General features: G+C 34.3%; 1 protein-coding gene across 1 annotated transcript; it reads right to left on the bottom strand.

Moving 5' to 3' along the window:
• Positions 1-249: 249 nt before the first annotated feature.
• On the bottom strand, positions 250-5799 carry LOC104079266. Its single transcript, XM_009581246.1, is given in 6 exon segments — positions 250-493; positions 495-1726; positions 2682-2742; positions 3489-3587; positions 4666-4727; positions 5772-5799. Coding segments are annotated over 6 exon segments (1545 nt in total). The 3' UTR covers positions 250-430.
• Between the last annotated feature and the right edge of the window lie 7001 nt (positions 5800-12800).

Raw genomic sequence — 12800 nt, forward strand, 5'->3', positions numbered from 1 at the left:
CAACCCTACTAACCAAATAGGAGCAGAAGTATGCTGTCACTAGATTAAACAGCTTTCAGCTCTAATTCATTTTTAAGCCCTTCTCCAAATATCAGCAAAGAGTGCACAATCTTTTTTTTTACAAGGTCCTTAAGTACCTGATTCTGACAGTTGTGACTGTCAAAAAAGCTGGGGCTACTGCCATTGTATGTGCTCAAAAAGTCCATGCCAACTGTCTGAAGATTAACATTTTTTCTGTGAGAAATCTGTTGACATTTTTTTGAAGGAAAATAATGTTCTGGTATATTTTTCAGTCGCTTTACTGGTGAACAAAGAAGATCATTTTGAAAATTTCCTAGTCTTTTAACTCTGGGAATTGCAGATAAAGTTCGAACAGGCGAGTTAACAAGAGCATTTACAGTTTCAGACACCTGTATTCCTTCATATTTCCTTAAATTTGAAGCTCTCTGAAACCCAGGAAGTTTTGGAACAGCCTCAATACACAATTGCTCATAGATTCTGTCAAATTCTCTATCATACTGTGTATCGGACCTCACAGAATCACTTAAATTACTCTTCACTAATCTTCGTTTTTCTTCAAGGTTCTGTGAATTCAAAAGAGGTCTTGTCAATGTCAAAGGCTTTTGGATTTCCTTGGAACACAGTTTGTAGTAGAGTTTTTCAAATGCATCTTCGTATTTCTGAGGCATCTTTGAAGGACTCTGCTTCATGGACAAGGAGGAAAATGAGTGTTTGCGCTGGAAAGAAATTCGTCTTTCAGAAATTATTTTTTCAGGATTTATGAGCAAAGTATTTGATGCTCTTGCAAGAGAACAGTTTGTGACAGGTATAAAAGTGTTATTATTGCCATAGGAACTGCAAGTAGATGAACACAACTCTGAGGTATCACCACAAGGAAAGTCAATTCTTTGAGCTTTATTCTCTTTTACCAGATGAAGTGCTGTTGACCCTGAACTGGCAGTAGGTGTTATAAAATGGTGTTCTGAGGAACATTTGTAAGCCAATTTTTCACTTTCTTTGCATTTTGAATTCTTCACTAGGACAGCAGTCTGTAACTCATCTTCAACTAGAAATGCCTCTCCCTTTCTAGCCATAACATTAGGAAAAACAGTCTGTTTGGAGACTTTTTGGCCTTTTCCAGATACAAAATGATGTTGTAAACTTGAGGCATAGTCCATTTTGATTTCATTTGTATCAATGCAAGAATAAGGTACCAGACCAGAGAAATTATTAATGGAACACTTGTCATCACAAAGTTCTCTGTTCTCATTTCCAAAAGTTTGATTCTGGATGTCTTCACTTCTACTGCTGCATATGCTGGGTAGCACTTTCTTCAGTTTAAGAGGTCTGAACCCTCTTATTTTGTCTACAGTGACATTGAGCTTTGGTCTTCTAGAATGCCATCTTTTGTGCCTTAAGTGTCCAAACATGTATTTTAACTCTTTTCTCCAAGACTTTGTCATGAGCCTTTTAAGTATCTGGACCATCGCTGGATACAAGTCTGCAAGAGTTACATCGCTCCAGGAGCATTCCTCATCTGCAGACTGGTATTCTTCCAAGATGCTATCATAGCAAGTTTTATTCAGTTCTGGAGAAGGTTGATGCCTGGGTATGGTTATTGTGTTTGGTGAAGTGGGAAGACCAGAAAATTGTAACTGTAGAGGTCTGGATGAAGAACATTCATTTGGCAAATCTAGTTTCTTTCTGCAAATGGCAGCTGGGGTGCCTATTCAAAAAAACCAAATGAATCACAAAACAAAACCAGAAGAAGGAAAAACCCCCAAACCTATTAGGGCACTTCCAGTAATGTATTACATGACTTAGAAACAATTGCATGTGGTACAGATAATCTTACTGTAATGGCATATTTCATTAAGCTTTTTTGCCAGGCTAAATGGGTGATTAACATACAATCTATTAGGAAAAAACTGAAAGGTTTTTCCTAACCATATTGAATTAGCAGACTATAGAAGACAGAAATTAAGTGTTGGAAAAAAGAAAAACTATTCTAAAATAGCTTAATATATAGATATAAAATATTTTCATTGTAGAGGCACACTGCTTTGCTCTTTGTGATTCCTGACCAGAAGGAACAGTCTTATGCTACAGGTTTTGTTACTTGATTTCCATATTACTTGAAAGCTTTGTACTTAGCTAGTACCAGTGCAGCTTTACTTGCTGTAAAGCATGATGAAGATAATGCTTTTTGTAGTTGTTAGGCTTGAAATATTTACACCAAAATTAGGTTTGTATCAAATCTGGAGAGCTTCTGAAGAAAAAGTTTACTAGCGAAGTACCACTTGGAATACTTGTTACCAGCAGACCCAAAGCTGTTCATTACATTCCTTGAGTTTAAAATAAGCAGAACCAAAAAATTACACTTCCATTTAATTGAGCTTAAGGCTGCTGAATTTTGTAACCATGCATTTTTTTCCTGGGGCTATTTAAGAAAAGCTGGGTTTATGTATACAAGTTATTTATTTTCTATTTTTCAAATACATTTTGCCATAAGCAAAATCATGTCTAACTTCTCTTCAAGAATCCAGCCTATTGAACTTTTCTGTTGGATAAATAGTGCCTCTGTGTTATCAATAAATTAAATATTTATTTCTAATAAATTTTAATAAAAACACATTTTGTAACTAACGTATTTAACCAACACCCAAAAGATTTAGTTTTACCAATCAGATCTTGCACTGGCGAAGCTAAATGAAGACCTTCCGATGAACCTTGAGGTGCTATCTGAAAAACAACGAAAAAGAAAAGACACATAATCTAATATCCTGAATTTTTTGCACGTTAAAGGTAACATCAAAACCTTATTTGTGACTCCTGCTACTCTCTGCTTACTATACTAGGTCCTGTACAGAGTTATGGTCCTAAGGGGCTTAGTAAATTTCAGACAAGGAGGAAAAAGTCTAGTCTAAGACTTCAGTAAGAATTTTTAAGAGTTACCAGTTTAATCTTGTAAAGCTATTTATCATCTTTGCAACTTCTATGTTATGTATCATATTTTAATCCCTTTTCCAAATATATGAATTTATTCATGGATATATAGATCAATACATCTCTGGCAATTCCAGTAGGAAACAGAAGCCTTGTAACATAACCCTTTGCCCCCAATCCCCCCTCACCCCATAAAACCAAAATAAAGCTAAACCTCCTTTTTTCTCTACAAACTCAAATTTAGGCTTTTCAGAAAACTTACTGAAGTAAAGATCAACTTGCACATCAGGGTTCAAAGAACAAAGTATAAATGTAAAAAAAAAAAAAAAGTAGTATTTGGATATCATCTGCTTCGTTTCTTACAAATCATTGCTGTCAGAGACCTGAAATACTGTGATATTTACGCAGACAGCAAGCAGCAAAGAAACAATGATGGAACAGCAGAGAAGTTGTATTAGAATTCATTGTGCTGCACAGTTAGAGAGTTCTTATTTTATTCTAATTAGCTAATAACTTAGAACAGAACACGAGAAATATGTTACCGTAATCCACTTGGGAATTTTTCTAGCATAATCTTGTACTATCACATCCACTTGAACTTTTACTTTCTCCTGAATTTTCCCATCATCTACATACAGATTCTTAAAGGGGGGGAAAAAAAAAAAGAATTCGTAAAAACACATAGAAGTTATTGACACTGACAAACCCAAACATATTACTTAGAATTGTTTCAAACTAGTGTTATTCAGATGAGGATATCCAAACAGCATAAACTTATTTTTAATGTATACATTTTATGTCAAAAAAACCCCACCCTCCCTGAGAAGAACTGTATGTGAAGACATATATGAAGAGATAACTAGCTAGTTTACTGATGCAGGGAAAAGCACACACTGCTTCAGAAGACATACTGATAAAAACAAAACAAAAAAAAAAAAAAAAAGAAAAAAGTCCTAGCGTTAGGTTACAAAGCACTGGTAATTATGGCTGCAAATCTTTACATGTATTATTAACATCCCACAAATTCATATACAAATTAAGGTCTACTCTGTAATGCATCTCTAAATAAAATCTAAAAATATTTGGTGACAAATGGCAAACTTTTTTCATTAGTGAAACTAATTAATTAGTGAAATTAAACTTTTGGTAATTGTATTTGAGCAACCAGAACACAGGATTAGAATGGCTGCACACACAGAGTGTGTGTTGTATTTTTCTTCATCAATTCAACTACTCTGGTACCCATAATCTAGTTTGGGAAACAACAGCAGAAGATTTCAGTCTGCTTTTCTTACAGTAGCTATTATTTCAGATTTACTTTTTTTTTTTTAAATCATGTTACCTGTTTATGCTAGACTCTCAGGTGAATGATCATATTTTTATAAGTGTTTTCACTTTGTGATTCATCTGGTTATTCTTTTTCCATACCTATAATAGCCTTTCTCAGGGTTGCCTGTTCTATGCAATACACTGTATGGCTTTCTCTGGTATACTAATAATACCAAGACATAATATTACTTCATAGTGGTCTTCATGACATTATTTACCGAACCTCTCATTTGCTATACTTACTAAAAACGTGCATTAAGACACAGACTACATAGAGTCTTCGGCTGATGGTGCATCATCTCATCAGGCACGTGTAAGCTATTCAAATAGTTCAATCATTTCTATTGAACACAAAATTATTCCATTACATTAGACACCAGAAAGTTTTACCTGGAAGTGAATGTCTTCAAATTTTCTTCTTACTGCAACTATATCGGCATCACTTTCTTCATCTACAATTTGAAGATAAATACTAAATAAAATCTAGCTGAACTTAAAACCAAAACGGAAATGTTTCTAAACACACACTGTGTAACTACTGACTAAACTGGTTTCATTTTAGAAAATGGTTTTCTATACTAAAACTTTTTATCTGTACTCCATTTCTATTTCAAGTCCAATTGAAAAGTATGGTTTATAAGTTCATAAATGACTTGAGGGGAACAAAGAAGAGTGCAGATAACTTGCTTGTAACCAGTTCTTCAAGATTTATGCTAACCATTTCAGAGACTAAAATATTTTCAAAGCACTGCTCTGCAAGATTCATTAATGTATCATTCCCACTTATTTCCCACTACATTCCTAAATATCCCAATGAAGATAGTAAGGACCATCTACCACGCTTCCTTTTCTTAGTTTCTTATTGTCAAGACTGCCTTAGAACTGCTAAGGTGAGAAATAAGACAGACTTGAGAATATTAAAAAGTAAGTCCAAATCTTCCAACTCAATTTTTATGTATTCTATGGCTATTTTTGTGAATGAAACTCAACAAAATATTTTTTTGCTAGATGTAGCCAGAACTTCCAACTCATCATTAGCTAAAGCCTCAGTCTTTCATGATCATAAAACATGTGACTGCATTGTAAACCCTGATTTCTGAATTTCCCTGGCTCTCATATCTTTGTCCCACGATCGTGTTCACCACAGGGAGGGAAAACCTGAAAACAAAAACAATGAGTGAAAAAATCTTGGTTATGATACCTACCACATCACTGCCTCTTTATACTATTCTTAAATTACTAAAAACAGAATGAAAATCTTTTCCAGCTAATCCCATCTTCCCTTTTTGTTCCCTGTCGGTGCAATCATCACCTAAAGCTCTGTGGACAGCTGCTGCCATAGAGCTAGGATAAAGATACATATGAAAGAAATGCTATCTTTGTGGGAGACAACACAATTTCACATCTTCTGGTGAAAATGTTGAGCAATCAGAGGGTCGGCTTTGACAGTCTACCTGATCCCAGTAGAATTATTTTATTAGAACTGAAACCCATACCTGTCAGATCATCAGTTTTTTCCCACATGACTAATGGAAGACAAAGTTGTGGTCACTTTATCCACAGGAAATCAGTGACTAAGCATCAATAGCGGAAGAAGCAGTAAGAATGTTAATGTTTTAATCTGGAAAAGTTTCAGCTCCAGTTTCTGTTGTAACAGCTGATACTCTCTTTCTGCCATACAGTCATCTTCCTCCGGTAGAATTGGGCACAAAACTAGCAGACTGATCCCTAAATGGTCACTGAGATGACCAGATTAGAGTGCTACAAAAACAGGAGGTTCTTGAGATAAAGGTAACAACTCGTGTCCAGGAATGATTGACTCCATCACGCCAATTACAAATTATTAGAAAATAGCTTGTATCATAGAATGAATTGAGCTGTATACAAGTTGAATACTCTTCGAGGTGTGAAACCTCACAAAAGCGTAATTTTAGTATGTCTTCAATGTATTGTCAATCATACTTCAAATCACTGGAACATTAATTATTAGCAGAGGACCATGGCACAGCACAGAACAGAAAAAAGTGAAGTATATTCTCCAGGGAACCTTAACATGTTTTTAAGGGCCAAAAGGGAAATTCAGGAACACCTCTGTTCCTCAAGTGCAGAAGAGAGAGGAAAAATGAAAACTCCCACCTTCCTCTCTTGAAAATTTGACCTATAATATAGGAAGTTATTTCACTGGAGATGCACTCAATACAATATCGTTACCTAAAAAATGTATCTTATTTAAAAGATGAACATGTTAGTAAGGGGGTTACCGTAAATTTTAAGTCTTGACTTTGATGTGATCTTCTAAACTTAAATACACTTAGATAAATATACAATTCAGATTGAACTTTCCCCTTTCTCTCCAAATAAATTCATTTTTCTGTGATACAATCCTAATAGATACAAGAAATTGTTCACATACCACTATACTTTGCCATGCTACTTCCTGTGAAACCAAAGAAGGTAGACCTAATAATTTTCCCTATTAAGGACAGACCAATACTTGCAGGTACAGGTGAGAGCTGTTTCACTTTATTTATACCTGCTATTGATAGGCTTTGCATACTTTTAGAACAAAAATACTGTATAATACCTGGAAGAAACACTGCCTTCAGTGAGAAGTGTGAAGCATTCCATATGAATACTAAAGATGGAAAAAATCTGCTAAAGTTTTAGCTAAAGCAGCTAAAGAGACACTTTTTTCTTAACAGTTAGCACGCCTTATTGCTAACCTTTTATACATTTAAAAAAAAACAAAAACAAACAAACAAAAAAACCACAAAACAAAAAAAAAAAACAAGACACCTAGGTGAATTCCATTTTTAAGTGAGGAATCCAATCCCACATCTCTAAGAAGCTAATTTCTAGGTCTTACTGTATTTGGAGATAGCTGGGACTCACCGAGGCTGCTATAAATCCTCTCCAGTCTCTTCCTAGAATATTCACAAGAGAAGGAGGAGGAGTGGATAATTATATTATTGTACCCTGCTATGAAGATACCAGAGTCTGAACTGCATCACTCATTTATCCCATGAGTGCAAAAGACACAAAGGACACTTGCAGAAGCTAAGCTACAGATGCCTCTGAAATTTGTTTCCTATATTTGATTGCACAGGTTGAGAAAAAACGAAGTCACTTTTTCTAAATTTGCAGAAATTATTTTATCATTCAAACAGATATTTGAAATTATCCCCTCAAATGACAGGAGGACAGAGTTCAGATTGCTATTTTCTATTTTCCCTCAGAGAAGTAATCATCTGTGGTGGAGACAGCTATGTGTATGAAGCACCTAATTTATACCAGAGTATTTAAACACCAGCTAACCATATTTTGCTGCTCTTTTAATCATTAAATGCTGGTTACCACCTAGCCATAGTTTAATTTATGCAAAATGCACAAGAATCAAAAGATCTTGAGTAATACAAGTTTTAAGTATTTTAAAAACAGTCATTCAAAGATTGTTACCACTAATTAATACAATCAAATAATTATTTGAGAATACAAGGTCAAAACCACCCTAAACTTTGCAGACAGGCCACAAGACTGATGCTGAACTGTTAGAAACACTACTGAAGATGTATTGTTGCAGCTGAATGCAATATCTGCGTTTACCAGACCACTAGAAATTAATGTATATATTCTAATTATTAATAAAACTTCTATTGCCACTTATGCCAAAGTTTTGATTTCACTGTTCCTTTCTTTATTAAGAAAAGGCAATTGAACATATTCCACATTGACTTTCCAAGATATCAGGGATTCAGGACTGAGATTTTAAAGAGGAATGTGGATATTGATTTCATAGTACTACCAGTACTTCAGTCTCTTGTTATTCCTATTATCTGCTTTCTGAAAGCGTACAGAACACGTATTAAAATTATTTTCACTATATTAGAAAATTATGAAAAAGTTATTTGCAATCTTTTTCAAAAAGTTAAAAAAAGGTAGCTAAAAAGTAAATTTAAAAACCCACCTATGTCAGATGTATCCACACGAGAGTTCTCAGGAGATTCCTTAAAAGCACATGAAAGAAATTTTAAGACCTGGTAGCATAAGCTATATTAACTAGTCTGTAGAATTTTCTGCTCTCACTACTTGCTCAATTTTTTTGGGGGGGGTAGTGAAACAAACCCAGTCGTATTCACAAACTATGTCCAAACGACACCATCTTTATTAACAAATCTGTACACAAATTTGTCTTGATTCACATCTGATTACTCAATGGGGAAAACTATTTTCTTTCCAGCCATTCTGTATTCAGACGAATAATGCAAGGAGAAGCTATTACATAACAAGAGCAAAAAAAACAGTTGACAGATGAATTCTAATCACCAAATCTTTATCAGTATGTACTGGGGATTTTCTCTGTGTTCCAATGTATAAGGAAAATTTCTTAACTGCCCACTTTAAACAATTCTTAATTGCCTACTTCAAACAATCTATATATACTTCAAATAGGTTTTTTGCTCTATTTTGTCGAAGTCTTGATAGTTGCATAAAAAGCTCATTTATATGGATAAGGAGCCCTTTCTAAATGTTTACAAACTACATCTGACATCTTGTTCTTCAGAATTTCTTTTAAAAGAAATCTAAATTCATTCTGTCCAGTTCAATCACACAATTAGTGTATTGTGGGTTAAAATGACATCAATAAAATGAGACAATCCTAACTACCATCTATGTAGAACAAATAATTAGGAGTGACCAGTGAGATGGGCCATATCACACTTCAAATGCTGAATATTTTCTGCTTAAAAAGATAAGGAGTGAAAAGAAGATATTCTAGACAACCACAGATTTTACAAATAATAATAATTTAAAGAGTTAGACACACATATTGCCTAACTAAAAAGACACTTGATGGTTTAAAGCCTATGTCCAACTGCTCTATCTCCCTTTAAATAAACTTAAAAGAGTAGAACTTAGCTGAAATCCATGGCTGATATCATGGCTGTTATTTGATACCCCAAATATCACATTGGGAGTGAGGATATGTAATTATACAAAACATATGTAAAGCCTACCACATAAACAACATGCATACGAACATAGTAAAAATAAAAAAAAAAAATTGCATGAATCCACCATCACAAAATGAATTAGACCACCACATATAGAAGTCCAGAACTTGAATTCATCACCATCTCAAAGCACAGAACCTATCGGGGGAGGAAACAATCAGGGGAAGTATACTAGATGATCAACACTAACCAGAACATGAATATTTTAATTTTACATGAACATGTACCTGGTAAGTAAAGACACATCTTTCCTAAAATAATGCAGCTACATATGGGAAACTACATGAGGGGAAATATAAAGCAATTGTTTAATAAGATACCTGAATTTTGAAGAACTGCAGGGAAAGAACTGCAGCAAAATACTTCAAGCCCTCAATTTTTTCAGAAGTACTTACTTAAGGAGAACGAAGTGATTCAATTCAGCAGTTAGTCGGTCTTTAAAATCTAACTTTATAGCTATGGTACAGAACCACCTGCTCATGATTAATTTCTTAGCTTCTGACTACATAAATACATTTTTCCAAAGAGGCTTTATAAAAGTAGGTGCAATGTTGTGCCCATACCTGATGTGTTGTTGAATGTCCATCTTCAAAATCACTGGTCTGTTGCTTTGACATATCTTAGCATGCATGGGAGGAACAAAATAATTCTATTTCAATTTGATAGGTCACAGATCAATGTTGTACCTGAACTCATTAATTCTTCATTTATATATACTTTTATTTATTTTGAAAAATATTTAACACAAACATTTAACAAATGGAGAACATACACAGGACTGAAACAAAGAATAGACAAGTGACAGAACAACATTCTAGTCAAATATAGCAGACTAATTCAGATCAGAGATGTACATCTACCATATTATGTTTTCTTCTTAACCCATGAAGCACCACAGAAAATAAAATTTGCCCCTTTATCAGGTGGTATCACTTGTAGAAAAGGAAGACAACTGCAAACTTTTTGTGCATTTTTCTTTGCATATGTTGAAAAGGATAAGAAAAAGACTAACTACTCCTGAAGCCTGAGCGTAAAGCCCCAAACCTCTATTGCATCTTTTTAATGATTTTTGGCAAGGGAGCCTTCCAAAACTGCTATGCCTGTCTTCCTGCACAGATAGACCCACCCACAATCTTTGTGTTCCCCCCTCCCCCATTTATTTCATAAGAAGCAGAAGAAATATAAAGAGTGCAAGAGCTGTCTAATTTAGCAGAGATCTCCCCTTTTCACATTTCAATCTATACTTTGTTCATTAGCTATCGCAAATCAAACTGATTTAAATAAAGCCCAAAATGTACTAGACACCCAGAGAAGTAGCTATCTTCAAAATAAACGTGACTTCCACATAAGCTTATTTCACTTAGCCTCTAAGCCAGATATTGTTGCTATTAAGATTACTCAGACTGAAAACTGTTTTTATGTCGCCAAAAAAAGTTACATTTCTAACCATCTCCTTTTTAGATTTAAAAAAGTTATCTATAAAAAGCTACAACCTCTCAAGTCTGTATACAGTGCATATGATTATGATGTGCATATAAAAATTATTGCCTAAAGCTATTGTTAATACTGCATAAATTACAGAAATTTAATCTTTCCCAAAAGAGAAGATCTATATCTCCAAACATATGACTCTGCTGGTACTAACGCTGTAGTGGGACTTCTCATGATTGGATGCATGCAATAGACTTAGACTTAAATAATAAAAATAATACATGTACTTTAGCAGATATGTTTATCCTACTCAAGACTGTCATTAAACAAGTTTCTGTTTAATACAGAATTTTTTGTCCTTGCTTTTTTCTGCATTTCTGTTTCCAGATACATTGATGTGAAACATCACAAGTAATTTACTTTTTTTGGTTAAATGGCGAGAAAACTCATCTCACACCTAACTTGGGCACATAGGTATTATTTACTCCTATAAACACTTTATGTTATTTAATAGTGCCAAGCATACATCTAAAGATTTCCAGTTTTCTAAAGGCTCAAAGCATATGGAAAGGAATCTAAAGATGTCATCTATTCCTTCTTCTATTTTAAAACAGGAACAACTATACATAACTTACCTCTATAAGTCTAACCCATTCTTAAGAGCAACTCCATAATCTCTAAGAAGCATATTTCAGGACTTCCTTGTGTTTACATTTGGAAAGCTTTTCTAATATTTAACCTAGAGGCTCTCTTCTGTTCTTTTTTTTCCGCTCAACTTAAGTCCTATCACCAGTGGCTCTAGCAATTTTTTTATTTTTCTGACTCACTCCAGCTAGTCAATCTACTATCAAATACAAAACAAAGTACTCCACCACAAGTTTTATCATTGTTGAACAGTACAGAAAAACTGTTTTGTGTGCTTTACATGCTAGGCACCTGTGCATATCTTCTAGCACAGTGTGCACTATTTTCACAACAGAGTGATATTCTTGGTTGGCTCAACCAGCCTTCAAAATTGCCTTTTCCTGCAATTGATTATTCCTACATAAGTCTATTCCTTTGAACTTCTCCGCATGAAATTACACAAAGTTTACTTTAAGTTTTAGCCCCAATTTGTCAGACCATCTTTCACAGTGGTCATCCCTACTTGGTATCATCTGAGAGTTAATTAAGGGTATCCCCTCTTTTACTATTTACTTAATGAAAGTATAAACTAGTAATTCGCTCAGGACAAGTCCTGGAAAAAATCCTTCATGTTTCCCTTCAGTTTGGACACAGGCCATTGGTAATTATTCTAAGAACAGTTTTCCAACCAGTAGGAAACCAGGCTATAAAACCACTCTCTCATATAAAGTTAATGCAGCATATTATATAATACAAGGCTCTGGCTTCAGCTTGTAACCTTCTCAGGAAATTTATGTTCATTATTTTGCAAAAAACTACAGTAATGCTTCCTCTAGAATATAGTAGCAATGCATTTTTTTTAGAAACGGAATAAAGCATTTTCCAAACTTCTGGATTGGGAACACAGGAAATCAGAATAACACAGTAATGTCCCATTGAAATCCCTTACTGAGCAAGATCATTGAAGCACCACAGAGGGTGTTTTGTTTCAAAAAAATTTCTCAAGGAAAGAAAGAATTTTAAGTGGCTAACCTATGACAGAAATATTGCTCCTCTTGAGATTGAAATTTAACATACGTGGTCCTCCCATGCTCAGAAGTGCCATATATTAAAACCCAAACACTCAAAGGATTGTCATTTTGCCCAGTAAAACTTCATAGGGGTACTGGACATTGTATCCAAATAGTAATAATACATTCTAGCAAAATTCAGAATTGCGAGTTGGAAAAAAATAACACAAGTTATATTCCAAGGGAAGGGGTTCATTAATAAGTATTCGGGTTTTATAAAGATATTTTAAATGTTCACACTTAATAGCACAGAACTTTATGTATCCTAATTGAAAGCACATATCAGGCCCACCTAAGAGCATAGAACAAGAATAGGTAAAATATGCACATTAGCTTTAATAATCCGTTGCCAGAAGCAGCTTTTGTTGTTGTTGTGGTTTTTTTTTTT

This window comes from Fulmarus glacialis, unplaced genomic scaffold (assembly GCF_000690835.1).
Source record: "Fulmarus glacialis isolate BGI_N327 unplaced genomic scaffold, ASM69083v1 scaffold31327, whole genome shotgun sequence".
Classification (NCBI taxonomy): Eukaryota; Metazoa; Chordata; class Aves; order Procellariiformes; family Procellariidae; genus Fulmarus; species Fulmarus glacialis.